The sequence below is a fragment of the Heloderma suspectum genome, chromosome 5 (assembly GCF_057233095.1).
Source record: "Heloderma suspectum isolate Gila_16-S chromosome 5, 16-S_ref, whole genome shotgun sequence".
Taxonomy (NCBI): Eukaryota; Metazoa; Chordata; class Lepidosauria; order Squamata; family Helodermatidae; genus Heloderma; species Heloderma suspectum.
Genome location: NC_139462.1, coordinates 121268684 through 121293165, shown reverse-complemented (window position 1 = coordinate 121293165; position 24482 = coordinate 121268684). Strand labels below are relative to the sequence as shown.

At 44.6% G+C, this 24482-nt stretch overlaps 1 protein-coding gene across 1 annotated transcript in view; it reads right to left on the bottom strand.

Moving 5' to 3' along the window:
- Positions 1 to 4634: 4634 nt before the first annotated feature.
- CPZ (carboxypeptidase Z) overlaps positions 4635 to 24482 on the bottom strand; it is a 51411-nt gene continuing 31563 nt past the window's right edge. Inside the window, exons 5-11 of the mRNA XM_084859877.1 lie at positions 22607 to 22803; positions 21502 to 21663; positions 21008 to 21166; positions 15834 to 15969; positions 11831 to 11970; positions 7536 to 7635; positions 4635 to 5179 (exon numbers count right to left, since the gene is read on the bottom strand). Of these exons, the coding sequence (XP_084716003.1) occupies positions 4836 to 5179; positions 7536 to 7635; positions 11831 to 11970; positions 15834 to 15969; positions 21008 to 21166; positions 21502 to 21663; positions 22607 to 22803 (1238 nt within the window). The 3' untranslated portion in view covers positions 4635 to 4835. The remainder of the gene's footprint in view (positions 5180 to 7535; positions 7636 to 11830; positions 11971 to 15833; positions 15970 to 21007; positions 21167 to 21501; positions 21664 to 22606; positions 22804 to 24482) is intronic.

Sequence of the window (24482 nt, the reverse complement as noted above, 5' to 3'; positions counted from 1 at the left end):
TTTAAACAATTCGGCTAAAATGCCCCTTCCCTTTGTCAGCAGCCTTGGTTGTATCATAAGAACATAGGAGCCCTGCTGAATCAGACCAAGGGTCCATCTAGCCCAGTATTCTGTTCACACAGGGGCTGAATACATGCCAATAGAAAGCCCACAAGCAGGACATGAGTGCAACAGCACCCTCTCACCCATGTTCTCCAGCAACTGGTGTACAGAGGCATATCACCTCCAGTACTAGAAGTAATATATATAGATGTTATGGCTACCAGCAATTGAAAGCCTTATTCTCCATAAATGTGTCTAATCCCCCTTTAAAACCATCCAGATTGGTGGTCCTCACTACATCTTGTGGAAACAAATTCGACCCAGAGACAGTATGGCTATATGTTGTTTTCTCATATTGTTAAAACTGATCACCAAAACAGCCTTCTGATCCAGTCCAGAAGTTTTTTAAAATTATTTTTATGAAACCCATTTGATCTGATTTTATATAGGTTGGAGCCAAATTGCTTAATTTCTCTCCTATAACTCCTGTAAATATTTTGGATTCCTGATTGATTTATGGGCAGTATGAGTTTCGTTTCCATTTCTTTCCTGCTTTGAGGATTACTGTTGTTCTGGGTGTTTGAATGAGTCTGGACTTTGCCTGCTTCTAGAATTTATTAAATAGCTTTGCTGTAAGGATTTCTTCATATTTTTAGTAGAAACCTCCTGAAAAACTGCCTGTACCTGGGGACTTGTAATTTTTTTAATTACTTCTATTGTTATCTCCTCTTGGGCAGAGCACTCCTATCTGCACATTTCTGCTACATTGCCACTGCACTACCACTACATCCACCACATGTAATTCCTGCTCAGGCCAGCAAGGGAAGGTGGCAGGGGAAAAACAAGCACAATGCAAGATCAACGGGAAAACAGCACATGCCTCCTGGCAAAACTGCAGCCTCAGCCTCCAGTCTGGGAATGTGTTGGCCATGTCATACCTCCACACAGAGGCAACCTGGGGCTGTGTCTGTACCATTACCAGTCCCTGAGCTGAGAAGCACAGAGTCAATTAGGTTCAACCCCATGTCTACTTTGTCTCATTCTCAGCAAGGCAGGCATAGAACAGGTCAAAAGATCACTGGTTCAAGCCCCAGCATAGGTGCTTCCTTTAAAAACAAAACAAAAAAAACCCCAACATCCACCAGCATACATAAGCCTGTAGCCCTTTCCCAGCCCTTTGAAGGCTCTGTGACACACTCTGCAAGGGAAGCATGCTGATGGTTGGGAGGGAGCTAGTTCAAGCTCCAGGATGGATGCATCCCTTGTTTTTTGCCCATCCCCCCATCCTCAAGGATACAGATACAGATGGCCGCTAGCCCAAATGAGCGGGCAAGGTAACTAGCAAGAAGAAGGGGAAATTAGGGTTGAAGTGAACGGAGGAGGATGGGGTGCCAGTCACCCTGACACAGGTTCGGGCTGGGGTCCACAGTGGAGATGCACAGTGACACTGCAGGGAAGGGCAGCACCAAGGGCTGTCTGCTGCTCAGTGATGGCCAGGACGTCATGAGGAGGTTGGGACAACATTCCCAGGGGATGGCTTGCGGCACGGCTTCTCCTGCCATTGTGCACTCATTGGGATGATGTCTTTGCCTGAAAGGTACCAGAAGTGTCAGATCATGACTGCAGAAAGTGGCAAACAGCTCCTCTGCCACCCAGGGAGCATAGGGGCCTGATCAAGCCAGTGCAAAGGAGCCCTCACAGCAGCCCCCTGGGGGGAAGGCCTGGGTGGGGTTCAGTCCAGGATGGCCGAGAGAGGATTCAACCTGAGCTTCTCCCAGGGGCGCAGCTGGTAGAAAACTGACCCATCAGCTTTCCAGTAGAAGCACAGACACCAGGAGGGGGAGGATGCCCAGTGACGACCTTCCTGCTCCTAAGATAGCATGGTGGAGGTGCAGGTGCAGGTGCAGGAGCAGGCAAGGAGGCCCATCTTCAGAGACAGGAGGCAATCCAGGAGAGGGGCAGAGTGGGGCCTTGCTTGCCACAGAGAAGCTGAGAGACCTGCTGTGGCTGAACACTCACATGAGTGCCACCCTCTCATAGCTGCCACGACAGCCGCCAACACACAGCTCAGCAGCGATGCCGCCAGGGAGCACCACTGCACCCCCAATGCTGCAGGACACCAGCCATCTCTTCCCCTCCATCACCAGCATCCCCATCAGCCCAGTTGCTGCCTGGCACCTTGTGGACTAAGCCACGCCGATGCCCACTACCAAAAGCAGCTGGGTACAGCACAGGCAGCCCTGAGGCGATCCGAGAGAATGGAGAGGAAGAGGAGGAGAGAGTCAGGAGCAGGGAGCTGGCGCACCACACTGAAGGCCCACATGGACATGATCTTGTAGCAGCAGGTGATGAACCAGCACAGCTTGCTCTGCTGACTGCTTTGGACATGGAGAGCCACAGACACTGAGCTTGCCCCTTTCCTACCCATTCCCCCCCCCAAACCTTGGAAGGGCCTGGGCATCCCCTTCTCTCCTCCCAGTTGTGTTTTGGATCCTTGGTTGATTCAGCAAATCTGCAGAAGAGGAGGGGCAGGAGGGGAGAAATGGGTGGCAGTTGTGGCAGTTACACATTTCAACCACACTTCTCCATCCCTTACTCACCAACAGCGGGTGTCACAAACTGGCACCCCAGTTGTGTGGGCTGCATGGGGATGAATACCTCCCCAGTATGGGTTGGAGAATGCCCTCCGCTGTTTGGAGGGGGAAGGGGGCTGGAGCAATACAATTCAAACAAGATACAGTGTTCACGTCTTGCAAAGTGGGGGGGAGCACGGGGGACAGTTGCAGCACTGCTGTGTTCCCACATAGCATATAAATAACAAATAACAATAAGAACCTAATCAACAGGATTCCACCGCCAGCGGCTCGTCTCCATGCTTCAGCTGCTGGCTTGCTCCACTGGAACGTTCCATGGGAGTGTCACCCGAAGCCTATGTGCCCCTCTTTGCCCACCTGTGACCTGAATTATTGTTTTAACAACACTGGTTAGCAACACCCTATATATTCAGAAGCGTTAACTACAAATTTTCCCTTTATGTCCTTCCTGGTCTTCCCAGTAGTCACAGTACTTCCCATGCTTTGGTCTGTTTGCTTTTTCCTACACGAGATCCGTCCTTAAAATGCCGCTTTTTATCCCACCCCCGCCACTACCACCCCCACCACTTTTTCCAAACCATCCATGGGGTTCGTCAAGTTGGCGCTTATCTTCATTGTTACCATCTTCATCTGGATTAGCTGTTTGTTCTCCTGGGTCCAGCTTTAATAGTGCCAATAGCTTTCATGCTTCTTAGTGAGTATCAGCTATGTCATCTTGGTTAATTATGAGCTTGAATGGGTAGCCCCAGTGATATCTAACATCAGCCCCTCTCAACTGTTCTGTGAAGTATTTAGATGAGCATCTTCTTTGTATTGTTTTGGGGCTTAATTCTTGGAAAAAAGATGGCCCTTTCCTCTTTATATTCTATGCTTCTGAGCTGCCTCATGTTGCACCAGATGGTGTCTTTCATGGAGCTCTAAATTAATCTCCTGATGTCCCTTGGCTGTGCAGCACCAGGGGATTTGGGAAGCAGGGCTCTGGCTGTATTCTCATTCTAGGTTGGTAGGGTTGATGTTCAGATCTGAGGAAATTTCCCTGAACCAAGTCACCGGAAAGGCTTTGGCCTTCTGCAGATCCTTGTACCCGACAAACATGAAGACTGGGACACCTACTTCAATTCTCAAGGTCCTTCATGTATAGTCAGAAGTCTAAGTCTGAGTTTGAAATTACTTGAATTGACATTTGAAGAGTTACATCTAGTTGGATCGCTTCATTTTTGCGTTGTTGGCAAGCTTTTCCCCCGTTCCTGAGATTTTGTGCTGCAGGTTTTTAATCGTCGTTACCCTTTCTGTGATCAGGTCTTGTCTTAGCTGCTCAAGCAGACTTGAAATCTCAGCTACAGTTCCCAGCCTTCCATTTCCATTGGCTGTTTTTTAATGCACCATTGTGAAGCCTTCCTACTGTTTGGACTGACTGGCACTTGTTTGGATTTTGCTTCCCACCATGTAGGATTTCAGGTCCCTTGTCTAAGAGCCATATTTTATTTAGTTTAGGGTGTTGCTTTGGTTGAATCAGTCATGTTTGGGTCAGGAGCTCAGGGCTAGCCTGCCATGTTAGGTCATGATGTCACCCTCACCCTCACCCCCTCCTCATTCTAGCAAGGGCATGATGTCCTTTTCAGACTCTTAGAATCCAGTTGGCCCATTTAAGCCACTGGTAGCTTACGTTTAACCTCTTATTTCATGGTTCTCAGCAACCTACATGAAAACCAGCCGAGATATTAAGCAATGGTTTTAAAGAAACCAGTTCAGATGGGAAAATTAATGTACCAAGTTATGCAGAAGTAATGGGTATAGAAGAAAAGGCTTTTCCTATTTTTCCTAAAGGGTGTTTTCACTTGCAGTAATGAATGTGTTAAGACATGTATGAAAATGCATTAAAGGATCAGAAGGATTTCTCTTCAGGTACTTTAGTCGCTAATAAATAATAAATCTGATGATTAACAACACTGGCATGGAGAAAGCCAGTGAACAACAGCTAGGGAACAACAGCTACATAATATCGAGCTTTAAGAGCATACTAATTTTAATATACGTTTTTGTAAGAAGAGAAATAAAGAAAATGCAGAAAAACCATAGCAAGACAATGTTATATTAATAGATGAATCAGATCCAAATACTTCCATTAACATCCAAACTAGTACCGGAAATACAATTAACTGGTAGCGTGGTCAGGTGAAGGGTGCAACATAAAACAGTTCAGTGATGTTTAAGCAGCCACAACGGTTTGTATTGACCTAGAGAACTGAAGTACGACCACCACCAGGGTTTTTCTCTTGGCTGGACGGATTGCCCTCCATCTTGTCTTGGTTCTGGCTGGGCATGTTGAGCATGAGGGTCAAAGTGTTCCAGTGGATCATATCGCTCATGGACAATTGGGGGGGGCTTACCATTGAGGGGTCGCAAGACAAAGTCCACCCGTCCAGCCTTGCTCATCTTGGCAGGCAACGTCACCTTCTTCAGGACTTTACTATAGCCACGAGCCTGAGCACTGACAATGTATGTACCAGGAGGCAGGAGTCTCCAGTAGTCTCCATCAGCAGCTGAAGGAAACATATCTCTTATTCTTAGTTTTCAACTAATATAAAACCATACTTCCACATAGACAAATCTGAAGATCCCTTTTAGTAGTATAGGGCTTATTGGGAGTGGGGTACTCCAGAGAGTCAGTGGGCTGCAGTGGTTAATGTCAGAGTAGGACTAGGGTTCAAATCTTTACCCAGCCATAAAGCTCATTGGATGACCTTAGGCCAATCACTATCTCTCAGCCTAAGGTACCTCACAGAGCTGTTGTGAGAATGAGATACAGGGTGGGGGGTGAGGAGAGAACTTCCACATACATTGTGTACATTGCCCTAAGCTCTTTGGAGGAAAGGTGGGATATAAACATAACTCAGAGGTTGGCAACGTGCCCACAGGCACCAGTGTGCCTCCGAACACCTTTTCTTGATGCCCGCCAAGGTGCCTTGCCTCACCCACTTATTTTTAAAAATTAACACGTTTTCTTACTCGCAGCTGAGATTGCTGTGAAATAGTTCTCTGTTGGGGCTGAAAACTCTGAGTTCAGAAGAGTTATTTATTGTGGTGGGGCTCAGATCCCACCTCAGACCCTTGTACTCAGCCTTTTGGGCAGGTAACTTGTCCTTTGCCATGGCTCCCATGGCAGCCATTTTGTGATGGTGCCGAGGACAGTTTCTCAAATTGCCAAATGTGCCCATGGCCCAAAAAGGTTGCCTACCCTAATGTAAATACTAATAACTGCAGCAAATAAGGTTTTCAAAAATGTTTACTTCTGTGATTATATAATGAGCCCTGATAGCTATCACATTTTAGTCTGAACAAGGCCTAATTCTGGCAATCAGTTTTAAAAATCATGTAGATTTTTACATGAGGGGGCCAGGAATGCGTACTCCAGCCCCACCCCTTCCAAATGACTCAAAGTATTCCGGTATTCTGATTTTCAGAGTAAATGTGTCCAGTTCTTTGGAAGTAGTCCTAAGCATACTTGCTTGGAAAACCAGTTCCAATATTTTCAAGTAAATGGATCCGTTCAATAAAGGTAGCTTGGCTTGTACATATATTTTCCTGATTCTATTAAAACATATGTTTTTATGTAATAGCCGAAATTCTTATCAGAGAAAAAACTTGTTTCCTAAATAAAATATTTACCCAATATGTCCACTTAATTCAATTATTTATGAAACTCACATTCATAAATATATTAGATTAGAACACTAATTTTACTGAATGAAATGTGAACTAATTTTCTGCCATAGGTACTTGACAGCTTTAATGTACACAACCCAATTGAAAAGCTTTAATGTACACAACGCAATTGAAACCTCTCACAGTTTAACTTCCCTGGCACTATATAAACTCTTTTAGATTAAGACCAAACATACCAAAGTTAAATGTTCTTGGTTCTGAGAGCACTTTGGGCAGTATGTGTGTGGGGATACTATGTATCCCTCTGTCCATAATTTAAGATCACATGGCAAGGCCTTGCTCATCATTCCATTCCATTCAACTGGGGAAGTGAGTTCAGTATCAACTAAGAACTGGGCCTTTACCCTTGTCTTCCCAATGTTTTGAAATGAGCTCCCCAAAGAAGTGTATTGATGCACCAACATTTTAAGTTACTAGAAATAACATAAGATGTTTTTGGAGTGCACGTTTAATTGTTGTTTTTCCTGTTGTACTGGAGGGAGCAATCCTATGGCCACTAGTCAGCAGCTAGACGGCGATAGGATATGTGGGTTTCCGGGAACCAACTTCAGAGCCTGCACTCTGAGGTCGGTTCCCAGAGAACTGACCTTCCCCCCTTCCCACACTGCCTTGCAGGCAGCTTGGAATGGCCCTGCACTCTGCGCTTGGAAGAGGAGCGCAGAGAGGTGAAAACGGGGCATTCTGGGTGGTGTTCTGGGGTGGGGAAGGCGGAAATGCCAGTACAACACATCCTGTGTATCATCCAGCAGTCTCCTCCCCCGTTCCGCTGTCCCACAGCTAGACAGCCGAAATCGGCTGTCTAGCTGCAAATGCAAGGCAGCTGAAGCGTGGAGTGGACGATCCCCTCCATGCTTCTCCTGTCCTGCACTGGATAGGCGGTCACTTCCGAGTTCAGAGGCAGCCACCTATCCCCATAGGATTGGGCCCTTAATGGCTTAAGTTATTTTACAGTTGAATTGTTTTATAGCTTTTGGATTTTATAAGCTGACTGTAGGATGTAAGCTGTTTTGTAGGACGAGTTGGGGTATAAATGCGTCAATCAGTCAATCAATCAATCATTCAATCAATAAAACATTTTAGTATTTCATTTTTGTATTTTGAAAACAAAATCATGTGACATTCTAATGGAAAAAAGACCAACATTCAATTCTTAATTTGCTTTCTATCTGTTACCTGTAAGAATATCATGGCGGATGCCTTTGACTGAAATTCGAGCATTCTTTATTGGGATTCCGAATTTGTCAGATACAATTCCTTTTATTCCACGATGAACCTATCAAAAATCAGAGCAATTTTAATAAGTGGTAATTATTTTCCTCCTTGGCCCTGTCTCCATGACAACAGAAGGAGAAGGAAGGAGTGGCTTACTCGCATTTTCCAAGGAGCCATCTTTGGTCCATGCAGGGCTCCATGGGCGCGTGAATCGCACCATTCTAAGTTGCTTTACAGAACATTCTTCCGGGTAGGGTGGAGGTTGGAGTGAATGTCATCTGACTGGCAGGGGCTGCTCAACCAATAAGAGAGGCTTCCCCCCACCCAAGCTCTCCCACCCCTTTCTCCTTTGATAAAATCTTTCTCCTGTGTCTTAATGATCTCAGTAACTCCAGGAGTGCACATTTCAGGAACAAGCCCCATTGAGTACAGTGGGAGTTACTTCCAAGTAGACACTAATGGGTTTGTTGTGGGAAAGAGAGCAGTAAACACAGGGACAGGGAAACCAGCCCCCATTGTAACCCAATGCTGCACAGGATCACTGTAACGGAGGTGTGATTTAGTTACCTCTGAAGGCAATAAACCAAACCACGTAGAATCGCAAGTTCAGTAAAGTGCTTTACAGGCTTTCAGGGAATTAGTGCTTTAAAATCTGTATTTCAATTCAGGAGGATCTCTGTAAATTCTGATGTGTGCAAGCCTCACTGAGTACAATGGGAGTTACTTCTGAGTAGACACTACTTGGCTTGTGCTGGGAAACAGAGGGGACAGGAAACACCCTTTGACCAGGGTCACGCTGAAAGGCACACCCCTGGGCAGGGCTAGCATACCCGAGGTCAATGCGGGGGTTGGGGCACACAGCAACTATACCGGGGAGAACATGACTTGAGGAAAAGAATCAGACTTCAAGCAGTCTCAGGAAATCCGTTTTTTCCCTGATAAGCTCCGGGGTGGCTGCTGGATGGCCACAAAGTCATATATCCCTAATGACCTCAACATGCAGCCTGCTCAGAGTAAATCACTGGTAGGAACACCCCCCTCGTCTCACTTCAGCTTGTGATAGCAAATTCCATAGTTAATGTATTGTGTGAAGAAGTATTCCTTTTATCTGTCCTGAATCTCCCAACATTTAGCTTCATTATGTGACCCCAGGTTCTAGTATTATGAGAAAGGAAGAAAAATGATCAACTTTCTCCTCCTATACCCCTCTATCATATTCCCTTTTACTCGCCTTTTTCCTAAGCTAAACAGTCCCAGCCATTGTAACCTTTCATCGTAGGGGAATTGTTCCAGTCTCTTGATCATTTTGCTTGCCCTTTTCTGCACCTTTCCCAACTCCACAATATCATTTTTGCAGTGACTAGAACTGTACACACTGGGCCAAATCACACGTTATGCTAAGCCACCCTGAGAATTCACTGCAATGGGTTCGCGGCTCACTGAACAACCCAAATTACTCCTGACAGATGATCAGATGTGCGACAGCTTGGCATGGCTTCTTTCCCCCTCAGTTCTCCAGCCCACTCCCTGCACATATCCCAAGGTCCTTGGCATGGCAACCCCTCTCATATCCTCATCCCTATGGCTGGAAAAGTTCTGCAGTACCCACTACATGATGGGCTGAGGGGAAGCATCCTTTGCCATTGTGTACAGGCTGCTCTATAAACAATACTATTTGCAGCTTGTAACCACATGAAGATTTATATTCCATGCATACGGTGGTTAGGGTGGTTGAGAATTTTGTTTCACTTCACTTCTGATAAGAATTTACCAAAATTCACAAAGTTCATATTTGGGAGAGAAAGAACTTGAGATTTAAAAACTTCAAATGTAAGAGAAAACAAATGCCTACATGGTGGCCCTTTTTGTAGTGGCAGCAAAAAATCAAAATTGAGGCAAAAGTTTTGAATGAGATGGCCCTTCAATTGTTCCGGTGTTTCCTTAGTTTAGTGTTTTTTCAGGTACTGTATTCAGTAAGCATCCCTGCTATTATTAGATGAGGTCAGGGTTTTGTTTTAATGGCCTATGGCTATATACAATAAGAGTGACTTGACTCAGTCATCTTTATTAGAGACTTGCTTTACTCACAGCTCTCTTCATCTTAAAGCCTTCAAGTACACGGATTTAATTCAGTCCCATTTGGATTCACTAAAACAGATCAGCTGTAAAACAAAATTAATTTATGGGTCTGGACTGGAGTTTTTATTGAACCATGATACTAGAAATAAAACCACATGGTTTAATAAAGACTAACTTTTAGAGCCCATGAAGAAAAACTGGCATATTCCTAACTACTTTAAATTGCTATTACGAATGGCCTTCTCAGAACAAGGCACGATAGAAATCTGCTAATGACTTGGAAAGGGATGTTTTGTTGCTCCTAGTTTTTGTGCTTACTTGTTGCTCTGTAGCTACTGGTTATCACTTGGAAAATGGGGGTTGTTTTGGTGGGGTTGTGCTAGGCCAGTTATTTGAACAGCTTTTGTTTGAAAAAAAAATGAGCTGCAGCCTCACTGATAAAGGGTTTAAAGAGAACTGTACTGAAATTGCTCTGTAAAAATTATGTCAAGAATAAAACGATGGTGAGAGTCAGAAAAAGGAGAATGAAATTAGATACAGATGCTAGAGAACTGGTGTAGAATAGAGGTTAGGGAAACTGTGAGCTGAGAAATCTTGGGTACAAGTCTCAGCTCTTATACCGACTGGGTTCAGACAACACACTGCGGCTCTCTCCTGCTTATGCACAGCAACTCATTGGTTTTTAAAACGGTGGGTTGTTGTTATGTGCGAACAGCCTGAGAGAATCAGGAGAACCTGCATCTCAGACCATTCTTCTGGTAAACACCTACTAGCCTGGTAATACTGAGCTTTGACCACTGCCTGTACCGTGACTACTCCTGCCTTAAACTGGTCCCATGCTGGACTGATATGGCTGAACTGACTTGCCTGTTGGATTTGCCCTTGTATTTGCCCAACACAGAGACAGACCCAGCCAGAGCAGGACAGGCTGACATTTTATGTCAGAGGGGTCAGGCACACCTCTAGGCTGGAACTCAGACGTCCAGTCCCTGGTCATAAGAGAACCACTGTCAAGCTTTTGTGCTTTATTTGCATTTTTGTTTTATAATTTTGGTCATTAACAGTGCAACCCTATGCATGTTGCATCGGAAGTAGGGATGTACGAAACACCTACCTGGCTCCGCACCGGGCAATCCACAGTGGGGGGGAGGCTCTCCATCCCTCCCCCTGGAATCCTCGATGGGGGGGAGGCGCTCCATCCCTCCCCCCGGAATCCTGCCCGGCCGGCTCCACTCCGCAGCCAAGCCACAGAACCGCCGGCCACCTCCGGCCGCCTGCAGCTGGACATCCAGCCGCTGGGCAGCCCTGCAGGGACGCAAATGGCGGCTGTCGTAGCCGCCGCCATTTGCGTCCCTGTATTGAGCCGTGATAGGCTACATAAATATTTACATAGCCTATCACAGCAGGGGGAACAACCCCAGCATACGCAAATGGCGGTAGCTGCCGCCATTTGCGTACACTGGGGGGGGGGTTCCCCCTGCTGTGAAAGGCTACGTAAATACTTACGTAGCCTATCACAGCAGGGGGGGGGAACCCAGCATACGCAAATGGCGGTAGCTGGGTTCCCCCCCCGGGTTCCTCCCCCTGCCGTGATAGGCTACGTAAATACTTACGTAGCCTATCACGGCCTCCGCAAAGATGCAAATGGCATCCATCTATGCCTTCAGTACCCCATGAAGCTGCAGAGGAGCATTATCCCTTACTTGGAATGAGAAATGGACACAAGTAACTGGTGTGATAGCAGGAATTTGCTTCCCTGAGTCCACAGCTACCATCTCAAATATGGAAGGAAGCTACATAAGAGTCATCTGTGAATTGCCACTCATGGCAGCCAGATCCTTTGAGCAAACAGTGGACCAGTTAGCACAACTGCAGGATGGTTAACAAGCCACAGTGACTTGATAACCACCCTGCACATGCTAGTTGTGCGCTGCCCAGATTTGCATAATTACTGTCACCGCCACGGCTTCGCATGTCTGAACCCAGCAAGGGTGGATCGTTTGGGTGAGTAACAAACCACCCTATAACAATGCAACTGGCATGTACAGAGTGATTAACAAGCCACCGTGGCTTATTAACCACCCTGCGATCATGTGAACCAGGCCAGTGTCACAAACCATCCTTGGTAGGCAACTCAGTAAAAGAAAGAAGAGAGGCAAGAGATGCAACAAGAATACCATTTCCATGAATTTCAGAAGCGCTTCTTTGTTTTCCTGCCAGAGTGAATGCAGTTCCTCTTCCAGAGGAAACTTTTCACATCCAAGCTCCACCGTAATTTCAAAACAGTTTGTATGAAGGTAATTAAAATCTGACATTCCTAGAAGAGAAGAATAGTGGAAAACTCATCTGAGATCTTATTCATTTTAAGAATTTATAAAGCACACCTTTATCCAAACTGGATTTCAAGCCGATAGGTAATCAATACATTATTAAAACAAATAACATTTCAGCATCAATATGGTAAAATTGTGAGGAATAAAAATTATGCAATTCACTGAAAGTTTAAAATGCATGAACAAATAAAAAGGTTTTAATCTGGCGCCAAAACAAATACAGAGTCTGCACCAGGAGTACCTTCCTTGGGAGGGTATTCCAAAGTCTGGGGGCCACCACAGAGAGGACCCTCTCTTTTGAATACGCATATAATGCACCTCTCTTATAGACGGGACACAAAGAATGGCCTCCTCTGATCTTAATACACCAGCCAGTGGATATGGGAGGAGACGCTCCTTTAGGTATTTGGGCCCCAGCCATTTAGGGCTTTAATAGTAAACACCAGGACTTTGGACTGGGCTCAGTAGAAATTAGGTACCAACATAGTTCAAGAACTGATGTAACTTGGATGAATCCTGGTAAATTTGCCAGAATTCTAGCAGTCGAATTGTGTACTAGATGAAGGTTCAACTGCCTTTGCGTGGACATTGGTATCTTTTCGGAGCCTTTCTCTTCTCCCAGGCATTCGGCAGTATATGATAAGAGTGTAATCGATCCTGGAATGTCTTATGGTTATGGTTGTTTGTTTTTGAGATTGTTTGAAGTTGTTTTAGATATATGTTTCTTTTGTGTATATTGTCTGTTCTTGTGTTTTTTATGTAAATGGTTTTTAATCTCTGTATATTGTATTTTTAATGTTTTTAATCTCTGTCAACCGCCCAGGGAGCTCCAGCTATTGGGCGGTATAGAAATGTTAATAATAATAATAATAATAATAATAATAATAATAATAAGTGTATAATGCATTACAGTAATCCAGCCTAAAGGTCACCAGTGCATTGATCACTGTGGCCAGGCTACCTCTATCCAGGAAAAGCCACAGCTGATGGACTAACCACAGCTGGTAAAAGGTGCACCAGGTCACTGAGGCTACCTGGGCCTCAGGTGTTAATCTTGGATCAAGGAGCACTCCCAAGCTGCACACCTGCTCCTTCAGGGGCTGTGCAACACCATCCAGAACAGGTGATGTCCCACTTCCTGAACCAGGGACAACCAACACACAGTGCCTCCATCTTGTCAAGACTCAACTTCAATTTAACAAAAGTCAGCTTCAAATCTAACAAAATCACTATTGAAAAAGTTATGATATTGCAAACTAGGGGAGTCTTCTCACATGGCACTAAAGACATCTTAAAGCCTCCCAGGTCTATCTGTAGGCATTTGTGAAGGGCAGATAGAAAACAGAAGAGGAATTTAGGAATAAAATGACATTCTAATCCAGCCTTCTCCAACCTGATGCCCTCCAGATGTATTGGACTACAACTCCCAGAATTCCTGAGCATTGGCCATGCTGGCTGGGGCTGATGGGAGTTGAAGTCCAAAACATCTGGAGGGCAGCAGCTTGGAGAAGGGGGTTCGAATCTGTGTAGATCTTACATTCACCTTTCAATCATGTTTCACTGTTTCTGTAATGTTTTAAATGTATTTATTATTTTATATTTTATATGGGCTTTTATATGGTATTTTATGTATTTCTTATGTAAACTGCTTAGAAATCTCATGCCATCAAAAGGTACATAAGTAGTATAAATAAATAAATATCCATGGAAGTTCAAAAGGTGATTTTAGTAGTCATATGTGGAACCATTCAGTTCTACTCTGAATATGCATGGTATGAATATGCATGGAATGAATTCAAATGGCTCTGCCAAAACCCTGAAGGGCACTGAAGCATTTGCAAGACCTCTGATGTGCCAGGTGGGTAGCAATATCATTGCCCCCAGTGCACAGTAGGCTTCACTGAAGGCGGCACATTGCCACCAGAGGGATGTCTTTGAGGTTTCAGGACCTCCTTTATCCTGTTCCAAGGTTCAATCCCCTAAGCAGGCAGCAATATCACTGTCCCCCTAGCACACCATAGCCTCCAGGCCTGGGAGGGGAATACCGTGTAGCATGAAATGGTCTGGGTCAGCTTCATTCCCTTCTTTCTGGGACCATTCTGGAAATGGACCGCTGGAAAGCAATGGTCCCCCAGGAACCATCACATACACCGGGGTGGACAATGTCCAGGGTTTGGGGGGCTGCAGTGCCTCCTGGACTGCACTAGGGGCCACACCCCTGCTCCCCCCCCCCCCACTACCACACCACTGCATTTTCCACCAAAATTGGGTGGCATGGCAGCAAAATCACCCGTTGTTGTTGTTTTTGCTGCCGCCACAAAAGCTAATTTAGCGGTGGTGGGTCACTGCAGTTGCAAAGCAGGCCAGAGGGGGCTATATGAGGCCACTGGCCACATATTGTCCACCCCTGCTGTACATCCTGAGTACTCACCATGGACAGTCCCTATTTACTGGTTCCTGCCCCTGGTAAATCACCATTCCTATTTCCTCCTATTTTTGCCTTTTAGAGATGCCTTGTGAATTACTAGCACGATCATTCTTCAGTCTTCAGCTCCCTCCCCAAGGTTAAGAGGTGTGCAGGTATATCTTGTCCCTAGTGCGCACATAGGTAAATACAGCACACTCCAGTAATTGGATACCTTTTGAACTGTTGATAATGTATTGTAGACTTATTTTTCTCCAATATATCTTTGTTTGTTTGATTAATCACCCATTTGCCTTTTAAACTAGTGAAGGAGAGACAGTTGTAGATTAAATGGATCCTACATGTAATGAAGAGCACTCAGCAATGTGTGAGAATGGTGGGGTGGCTCATGAAGTGATCCTTGTTAAGAGGAAAGGGATGTTACAAATGTGGCCCCGTTTTCATCTGCGAAATACTGGAGGAGATTCCATTCCCAATCTCAAGAATGTTATGGTCCGATAAACACCCTGCCATATTTATCATCAACTATGAAGAACACCTTTCAAGCTCATTTCTTTAGATAAACCCAGGACATAACCACGACAGTGGGATTAAAACCAACAACCAGATATGCACTTGTGCTGATCTATGGCTATGGGCAGGAGGGTGCAACCAGCCTGATGGAGTTCCACTTATGGACAACAAAGACATTGTGCAAATAGTGGCCTCAAAAGGTAGGCAGATCCCCATCTGCATCAACAGACGTATAATCAATGGAGCTCTTATGCAGATGTGCAGCCATATAAACCCCATGTCCTGTTGTCAGTCTAGCAAATGATCTGCAATAGAGAGCCTGTTTCTCTGCGTAGATCTCCCTTCCTGGCTTGGGGCAAATGAGAGTGGATACATCAAGGGTTGAAATAATGAAGTTTTCAAAACAATGTTTTTGACTGCATATCTGAAGTGCCATGTTTAGTATAACGTTATTATAATGTGTCACTATAGAGTTCACAAAAGAACTGTTTTCATTAGCATCACAAGCCTGCACAACCTGTGACCCACCAAGCAAAATGCAGCCATGTATGGTGATCCATCAGGGGCCCAAGCAACCTCCTGTTGTTACTGCCTGCCCAATACTGTAAGAACAGAGGTGTTCTCAACCACACAATATGTGGCTGCTGGGCTGTGTTTGGCTTGGTGGTCATAAACTATGCATGCCTGCATTAGCATATCTAGCCAAAGCATCTCTCTTTTGACTTGCATTGACATAGTACCAAAGACTCGAGCCCACCAACTTTAAAACTAGCTGCTATAATCCACTTACATGAAAATCATGTGTGGTGCCTATTGCTTCTCCATCTTAAGACGTTTCCCTCCTGTGATACTTTAAGATTACAAACTTCAAACAACTTGCAGAGTTACCAAATTACTGAAAAGATTTACCTCCAGTAAAGCTGTACCACTCAGCACCATTTATGATGCCACCTCGTTTCACAAAATTTCCACCACAGCGCATTTCTGATTTGTCTGAGATGCCAGGGTGTGCATCTGCATAGGTTTTAGACAGCAATTTGAACATCTAAAAAGAAGTTGAATTATATTTAATTCTGTAGATGAATTACTGTAAATGTTGTTGTTTTGTCCCTTCCTGTTTCCAAAATTTGGGGTGGGCTCACATTTGCCAGTTGCCTCATACAAATGTCTTCAAAGAACACAGGGCCACTAGCAGGCTCATGGGAAAGCCACAGTCAGAAGCAACATGATGGGAACTTCTGGCTTCTGCGGGACAGGACCTTCAGCACTGTGGGAAGCATAGTTCCCCTGTGAAGGAACACCCGAATCCCACCATGCACACGGAGTCCCACCATGCACACGGAGTAGCAACCAAGACCCTCCAAACAGGCTGTGGCCTGCACAGCAGCACACCGCTCTGGAGATATTGTGGACGATATGGGGATCTTTTCTGACCTGCTGGAATCAAGTTAAACGTGGATTAAAATGTCTGACAGGAAGGTTTGGCTCTAGCATAATTTTTGTCACCTATCTTTCATTTGTTATTATGTTTGACTGAAGACTGTATTGTATTTCTATTTTCTAGATTTTATAAATAAAGGGGGATCTGGACACTTATCAAATTGGTTTTGGACCTGGTCAGAAAAGTATGACAATTCTTGTGGCCTTGATCAAGGAACCATGCATATCTAACCTGGTGAGACTATCCCAGTGTTGGCAGGGTCCTCCTGCAACCCCATCCTCAGCCTTGAATCATAGAGTTGGAAGGGGTCATTTAGGCCATTAAGTCCAACCCTGTGCTAAGTTCAGGAATCTAGTTAAAAGCATCCCTGCCAGATGGCTGTCCAGTCTCTGCTTGAATACGTTCAGCGATGGAGAGCACACCACCTCCCTAGGCAGTTGGTTCCACTGTCTGAGTGTTTTGAAATTAGCAAGTTTTTCCTGATGTTCATCTGAAATCTGCCTTCCTCTAACTTTAGCCCATTACTTTGTGTCCTACAGTCTTGGATGGTAGAGAACAAGTTGCAGCCCTCTTCTGTGTGACAACCCTTTTGGTACTTGAAAAGTGCTATCGTGTAAACCCTCGCAGTCTTCTCTTCCCAAGGCTAACCAGCCTTCAAACTTTCCTTGTAGGACTTAGTTTCTAGTCCCCTGATAATCTTTGTTGCCATTCTCTGAATTCCTTCCACTTTATCTGAATTCTTCTTGAAGTGTTGTGTCCAGAACTGGACACGGTACTCAAGGCCAGTTCTGACGAGTGCAAAGTAGAGTGCAACTATTAGTCCTATGATTTAGAAATGATACTTCTCTTGATGCAACCTAAAATTACATTTGCTTTCAGCTTCTGATCAACCAACTCCAAGATCCTTTTCATAATCAAACATAATAACATATACTATTACCAAACCAGGTATTCTTCATCCTGTACTTGTGGATTTGATTTCTTTTTCCAAATTGAAGAACTTTGCACTTGTCTCTGTTAAATCATTCTGTTATTTTCTGCCCAGTATTCTAACCTATCAACATCATTTTGAATTTTGTTTCTGTTTTCTAAGGTATTAGCTGTCCCACCCAATTTTTTGTGTCATTTGCAAATCTGATAAGCATTTCCCCCACCTGCCTCTATACATTCATAGGCCAACATGAGGTGATCATAGCTATACTTGGCAGTATTTTTCTGAGCAGGAGGGGATAACTATCGGTGGACTTGATGAGTGTCGGCAACCACTTGATCACATCTCGAATCCATGTTCAGCCATTGCTGAACTGCATCTGACTATTTTCTGTCCCTTACGGATCCTCCCCCTTGGCTACTAGTGCACTGGCCCTTCCTTCTTATTCCCTTAGTAGCTCAGTTGATGGGCCCTTCTAAGCATACACTGTCCCCTTAACTTATACGGAAATGTTGTTAGGGACCTCCTCCTTGACCTCCTCTGCTGAATTCCACTGCCAAACTCCTGTTAGCTCTCTCCCTTTGCTTGCTCAGTGAGCTCACCCCAAATCCTGGAGCCTTGTCTGGTTTGGGTGGAAGTTTTTGTTGTTTCTGATTTACTTTGGTGTGCAATGATCAGCAGAGTGAGTATGCTTGGTGTTGTTGTTTTTTTAAGTAATTACCATATTGGTATAAATGATTATTCTAAATCTGAGAGCAGTTACTATTCAGAGTTCATATTTCTTTATGTGAACCACAAATGGTAACTGCAGAAGCTTCTGGTTAGTGACCTCCCTTACACAAAGGTGTTAAATGCTTTGAGGCTCATTGCACAAAGCTTGCAAGCTGAAATAATCAATGCTCATTCCAGGGCACCGCTTTTCTCCTGGCACAAACTAAAACTGCTTATATCAGGCCTAGTTTCATGTCAACAGTAGCAGACTGCAGATATGCTACTAACAACAACTGAAAAGCCTTCCAGAAAGGCAGTCAGCTGTGCACGTGCCTAGCTAAAGTACTCCAGTGTCTACAGGAGAGAAACCAGGAAATGCTATGGAGCCACAAAGGAGCACATGAGCTATCGAGATTTAGAAGGGGACACAGCTTGTGGCTGAGCAGTCAACGGAAGGGCTGAAGCTTAGAAAGAGCTGTCTCTTAGGGGTAAGATTGGCTGCAGCAGCAAGCAGAGGAAAGCCTACAGCTTTAAAGACACATTTTACCCTTTGGAGCCTGAATACTCAGAACAGAGTTCCAGGTTAACCAATGAGAAGAGCATCAGACAAAAGCAGGCTGCAGGGCATTTATTAAAATATATTCAGCTTTATATTTTGAGGTCTGCTTCACACATTACCCAGAAGTAGGAACAGAAAATGTGCAAGTGACTAGCACATTGTCTTCCCACTCTTCTAGTTTGGACTAGACAACCTTTTTGCCCCCAAGGGTGAAATGCAGTGATAGCTGGTGACTCAGCCCCCCACACACACACGTAGACACATACAAACACTTCTCAGGCACACACGCGTGCGCACAGACACCTTCTTCCCTATTAGCAGTGAGGGAACAGTAGTCTTTATGAGGATTGCTAGGGGGTCAGGGTTAGAGCCTCTCCATCCTGCCAGCAATCCCAATCAAGATAGCAGCAGTGAAACAGGGACCTGGATGACGATCATGGGGAGGAGGGAGAGGCTCTAACCTCTCTCCCCAGGGATCTTTTCCCTGCCACCCAGCTGAACCTACTCAAGATTGCTGCTTGCCTGCTGCTATTAAGCAATCTTGAAGGCGGAAGGTGAGGTTAGTGCTTGCCTCCCTCCTGATTTAATAGCAGCTGGGTGACTGTGAACTTCTCCCATGGCCCAGCTGATGCTAATGGTAGGGTGAGAGGAAGTGGGCAGAGAACACCAGGGGTTCTGGAGACTGCAGAGAGAATGATTGTGGGTTGCCTATATGTGTTCTTCTTCTTCTTCTACAAAGGAGGAAATGCCAGCTTATTGTAGGTTATTTAACACCCACGGACACCAGGTTGCATAATCAACCCCCGCTCAGTGGTGTTGTGGCATGTAAAACTGGCAAGCATGGGTTATGTGAGGGTTAAACAACCTATGGTCCATTTTAGGGTTATGTGAAAATACTTACCCCTCACATAACCCACACTCGCTGGGTTTGCACAACAGGACAACCCCCGAGTGGGAGTTGCATGTTCAAAATGGTGGCCACACATGCGCCGCAGCCTCACCATGAGCTAAATAACCCACAGTAGGTTGTCGTGTCATGTGAACAGCCCCACTTATGATGTTTTGCTGTTTTGTTTTTTGGAGGGGACACCTCTTTTGGTCCAGGGTCCAGATTACTTCCTGGGCCAAGCCCAGAAGGCCAGATGATGTCAAGGGGTGGGGCTCTACCCCCAAAGCCCCACCCTTCCCATGACGTCATCGATGCCATGGCGCCCACTCTTTTTTTCTGTGCAGAGAGAGGCATGGAGCTCTCTCTGCATGTAAAGTGATTCACCCAATGCTTGCAGGATCTGACTCCTGCTTGTACCGGTTGAGTGGTGTGGCGGCATCCCCAGCTTATCTCCTATGTCTGATTAGAGATAGCATAAGGGTTCCTCTTCTCCAGGGCGTGGGGCCTAGGGAAGGCAGGAGGCAGAGAGGGTGCTCAGTCCTCTGCAGACCGGATTGGACCCCAGCATGGGCTGGAGGTTCACCTCCCCTGCTACATCTGTATGAGGTATGTGTATACTTTCTACCCCTCTAATGTTCACTTGTAAGTCAGCCAAAGAGCATACGCTGCCTCATAATGTGTTGCAGTGTGACTGTACATTAACCTTCTTTTTCTGATTCACTGTACATGGCTTCCCCTTCTAAATACCTTAGAAACATTTTACTGCCCCAAAGCACGTAAAATACTGGAATTTAAAAATACATCTGCACAAAACATGGATTCTCCTTCATAAATCACAAGCTCCATCTTTCAGGCATCTTATCTGTGTACTGTCATGAATCTGGACATCCAATACTACATGGTCAATTACTTGTTGGGGATATTTACAGGAGGGGAAACAGCATTTTTTGGAAGTAGAAGTGGATTATTTCTCTTCCAGTTGTAATTCTATGATTCAAGGCAATAAAGTGCACAAGACGAAGATGAGAAATGTGCAATGCATTTTAAAATTCCCCAAAGGAAAATAGCTCAGTCTAATTGTAGACAGATTTACATAGAAGGAAATTCCATTAATTTTCAAGTAAAGATGCTTATAATTGCCCCAAAGAAAGCAAATGAAAATGCTTCTTTTTTTGACAGATTTAATGAACAGGACATCACTGCCCCCTTCAGCCACATTTTCATTTTACTCAGAGCAGCTCTTCCTTTGTGTTTGCTGCTTCTGGGGACAATGATTTGAACTACCTGGGATAGTTATCTAATATTTCACATTTATTTCCAAGATTATATGCTGAGCTGGATTCAGCCACTTTCTTTTTAGATACTATGGTCCTTGTCCTAAACTGCAATTAACGTGCATATGGTGAGCACTGAGACACATACAACTGGAGTTCCTTGCACCATTACAGGTTTGTTCGCACACAATTCTTACAGGTGTTTTAGTCACAGATTCTAAAAATTCATACAGGTTAAAATGGAATATGTTCCAAATGGTTCTGAAATATAGTATTACCTTCTCATCAGGGGTAGGGGAGAACATTTTCTCTTCCAGGGGATGTACTGAATAATCATAAGGATAAGAAACCACCAAATCACCCCCATGAAGACTGGCAGACAGTACAAATGGGATAGATTTGATCCACTTCATAACAGCTTTTGTCTCTGGTGCTACCTGAAGAACATTTTTAAAATAATTGCATTAAGAGATAGAAGACCATCTTATTGAGACATACTAATGTAAAATATAGCATGGAGGCTATTGCTGGAATTCTTTAATCAAGTTTCTTTGTAAAACAGGATATTGTGGTCACCCATGAAATTAAAGATTGAGATCATTTTGATACATACAAATGAAAGGATGAGCTAATGCAAGTAACACTGACTCCTCATTAGGTTTCGCAAATATATTTTGGCCCTCAGAATCTGAGGATATTGTTGCATTACAACTGAATATCATGTTAATGGAATATGGGATAGGACATCTTTTATAAACCTTTTATTCCATACCTTACCCCCCCAGTAAGACTGTGGAATGGGAAGGTGGTCTGTACGTGCCCCTCTGATCTTTGCGATTCTGTAAACTTCAGACGTCAAATCTGGAAAGTTCCTGTTAAGATCAAGATTCTGAGCTGTTTGTCTCCCGTTCGTCCATCCATTGTAGCCAGCTCCCTAGTTAACATTGAAGCATGAATTACAAATGAGGGGAAGTGTGTGTGTGTGTGTGTGTGTGTGTTGGAACAGCCAACATGGAAATAAAACTGAACTAAACTGAATAGTCAGAACTAGGGACAGAAGGTGACTCGCCCTTAAAATGAATGGGTAAAGTCAAGCAGCCAATCAAACCTTTGGCCACTTGGGGGTGGGGGTGATTCCTCCTCCTTCATAGCTTGTCATGGTCCCCAAGGGAAAGCCCACCTTGGGAGCCAGGGCAGGGTGGCAGGTGGCGGCAACAGCTCCAACAATGGCTGGGTTTGCACGATCAGCTGGGGAAACAGTGCAGTATGGGTTGTTTCCCCCACCCCTGCGCATGCTGCTCGCATGACCAGCATTTACCTAATTACCCGCGCCACGGCGGGGTTGCTGCGGTGGGGGTGGCTTCTCACCCACCCACTCTCCCCATAAAATAAACTGTTCTAGATGGCTCAGGTAAAAAACAAACAAGTCACATGTTGCCAGGGAAAAGAAAACCTGTTTTATGGGTTGCAAAATGATTCCAGAGCTTTTCTAGTCCTTCCTGGCCATGGTTTTCCTAGCTGAGGAAAACAGTGTTAACAGCTATCTGTCACTTTGCCTCTTCATGTCCTTTTTTTACTTCATATTGTTATATTATTGCATTTTTAATTTCATTGTATGAATTCATTGTTAGTAGCTACATTTTTGAGTGCTACATTTTTATTTATTTTATTTTAAATGTAGCAAATGTGGATTCAAAGAAAAAGAACCCTTAGAAAACTAAGACAACCCCCCCTAAAATCTCACCACACATGTAACATTTTTCCTTCTTTCAAAGGTTCTTTATACCAATGAAAATATATAAATAAAAGCCTGGATACTGTTGTTGTTGTTGTTGTTGTTACATTCTACCCCAAGCTATATCCCACTGTGCATTTACCTCTTCTGCTGCAAGTTCGTATCCGTCTGGATTCATGGAAGGAAGGAAGTGAATTCGAGTGTTGTTGATCAACTTCTGGATCCTGGCATTCCCAAGAAGATATTCGGAGCACAGATATTGGGCAAGATAGATCAGTAATTCTTTTCCCACAACTTCATTTCCATGCATGTTCCCAATGTATTTGAACTCTGGCTTAACTGTGAAGAGAGAAGCCACATTATGTTTTATTTTGGTGACTTTCAAGATATATGAAGAAGGTGGCAGCTAAGATTGGTGTTAGTTCTTTGGTCATTGTGGCTTATGCTCACCTGATCAAAGTTTCTGTTATTTATTTAATAGATTTATATACCACTTACCATATCTAAAAATATCTCTTAGTGGTTTACAAAGCAAAGATTAAAATATACTAAGATACATTATGATAAATCATAAAAAATACAAAAACATTTATATAAAACATTGTATTAATGATAAACATTAAAACAAAATACTCAAAACACAATAATTAACAAAACAAACTGGGCAGCATAATCCATCAGGGAAGGCTTTGGTAAAGAGATGGATCTTTAACTGGTACCTAAAACACACCACAGTTGGTCCCTCCCAAATACCAGAGGGAAAGGCATTCCATAAGGTGGGCATCAGCATGGAGAAGGCTCATTTCTGGGTGGCCACCAGATGGCAATCTGCAGGTCGCAGTACACCCAACAAGTCTTCTTCCAATGATTGCACAGGTCTATCTCGACGAAGGTTATCCTCTAGGTAACCTGGTCCCAAGCTCTTCAGGGCTTTATATGCCAACAGCAAGACCCTGAACTTTGCTCAGTAGCTAATAGGTAGCCAGTGGAGTTACTTCAACACCAGTGTAATATTTGCATGGCCAGGTGCCCCACTCAGTATCCTGGCTGCTGCCCGTTCCAGACCAAGCGCAAGGGTAGGCCCACGTAAAGCATATAACAGTAATCTAAATGTGAGGTTATCAATGCAGGCCATCTCTGTACAAGAAAGGACGTAGCTGACATACCAACCGGAGCTGGTAATATGTACTCCTCATCACAGAAGTCACTTGGGCTTCTAATGACAATGATGAAACCAGGAGCTCCCTCAAACTACATACCTGTTCTTTCTGAGGAAGTGCAACCCCATCTAGAACAGGCAAATCCCTCAAGTCCCTTACCCAGGAACTGCCCACCGATAGTATCTCCAACTCATCAGGATTTCGTCTCAGTTTTTTGGCCCTCATCCAAGCCATCACTGCATTCAGGCACTGGTTCAGAACATGCATGGCTTCTCCCAATTCAGATTTCATAGAGAAATAGGGCAGTGTAAACCAAATTTCCTAATGGCCACCCTCAGCAGCTTCATAGAGATGTTCAATAGCACTGAGCAGAAGATAGTACTCTACAGCACCACACAGCATAATTGCCAGGTTGCTGAGGCACAGTCACCCAAAACTACTTTCTAAAACTATCCCTGCTAGTAGGAGCAGAACCACTGTCGAACGGTGGCCCCAACCCCCAGCTTGTGGAGATGATCCAAAAGGATACTGTGGTCAATAGTATCAAAAGCTACTGAGAGGTCAAGCAGGATCAACAGCTGCACGCCCTCTGTTTCTCATCCATCAGCATGACCAAAGCCAATTCTGTCCCAAAACCAGGCCTGATCCCAGACTGAAATGGGTGGAGATAATTAATGTCTTCCAAGAAAACCTGCAACTGCCCAGCCACCATCCTCTCAAGCACCTTGCCCCCCAAAGGGGTATTAGTGCCTGGGTGGTAGTTGGTATAAACCTCCAGCTCCCGGGAGGGATTTTTCAGGACTGGACACACCACAACTTCCTTCAAGGTGGCGGGTACCATGTCATTGCATAAAGACG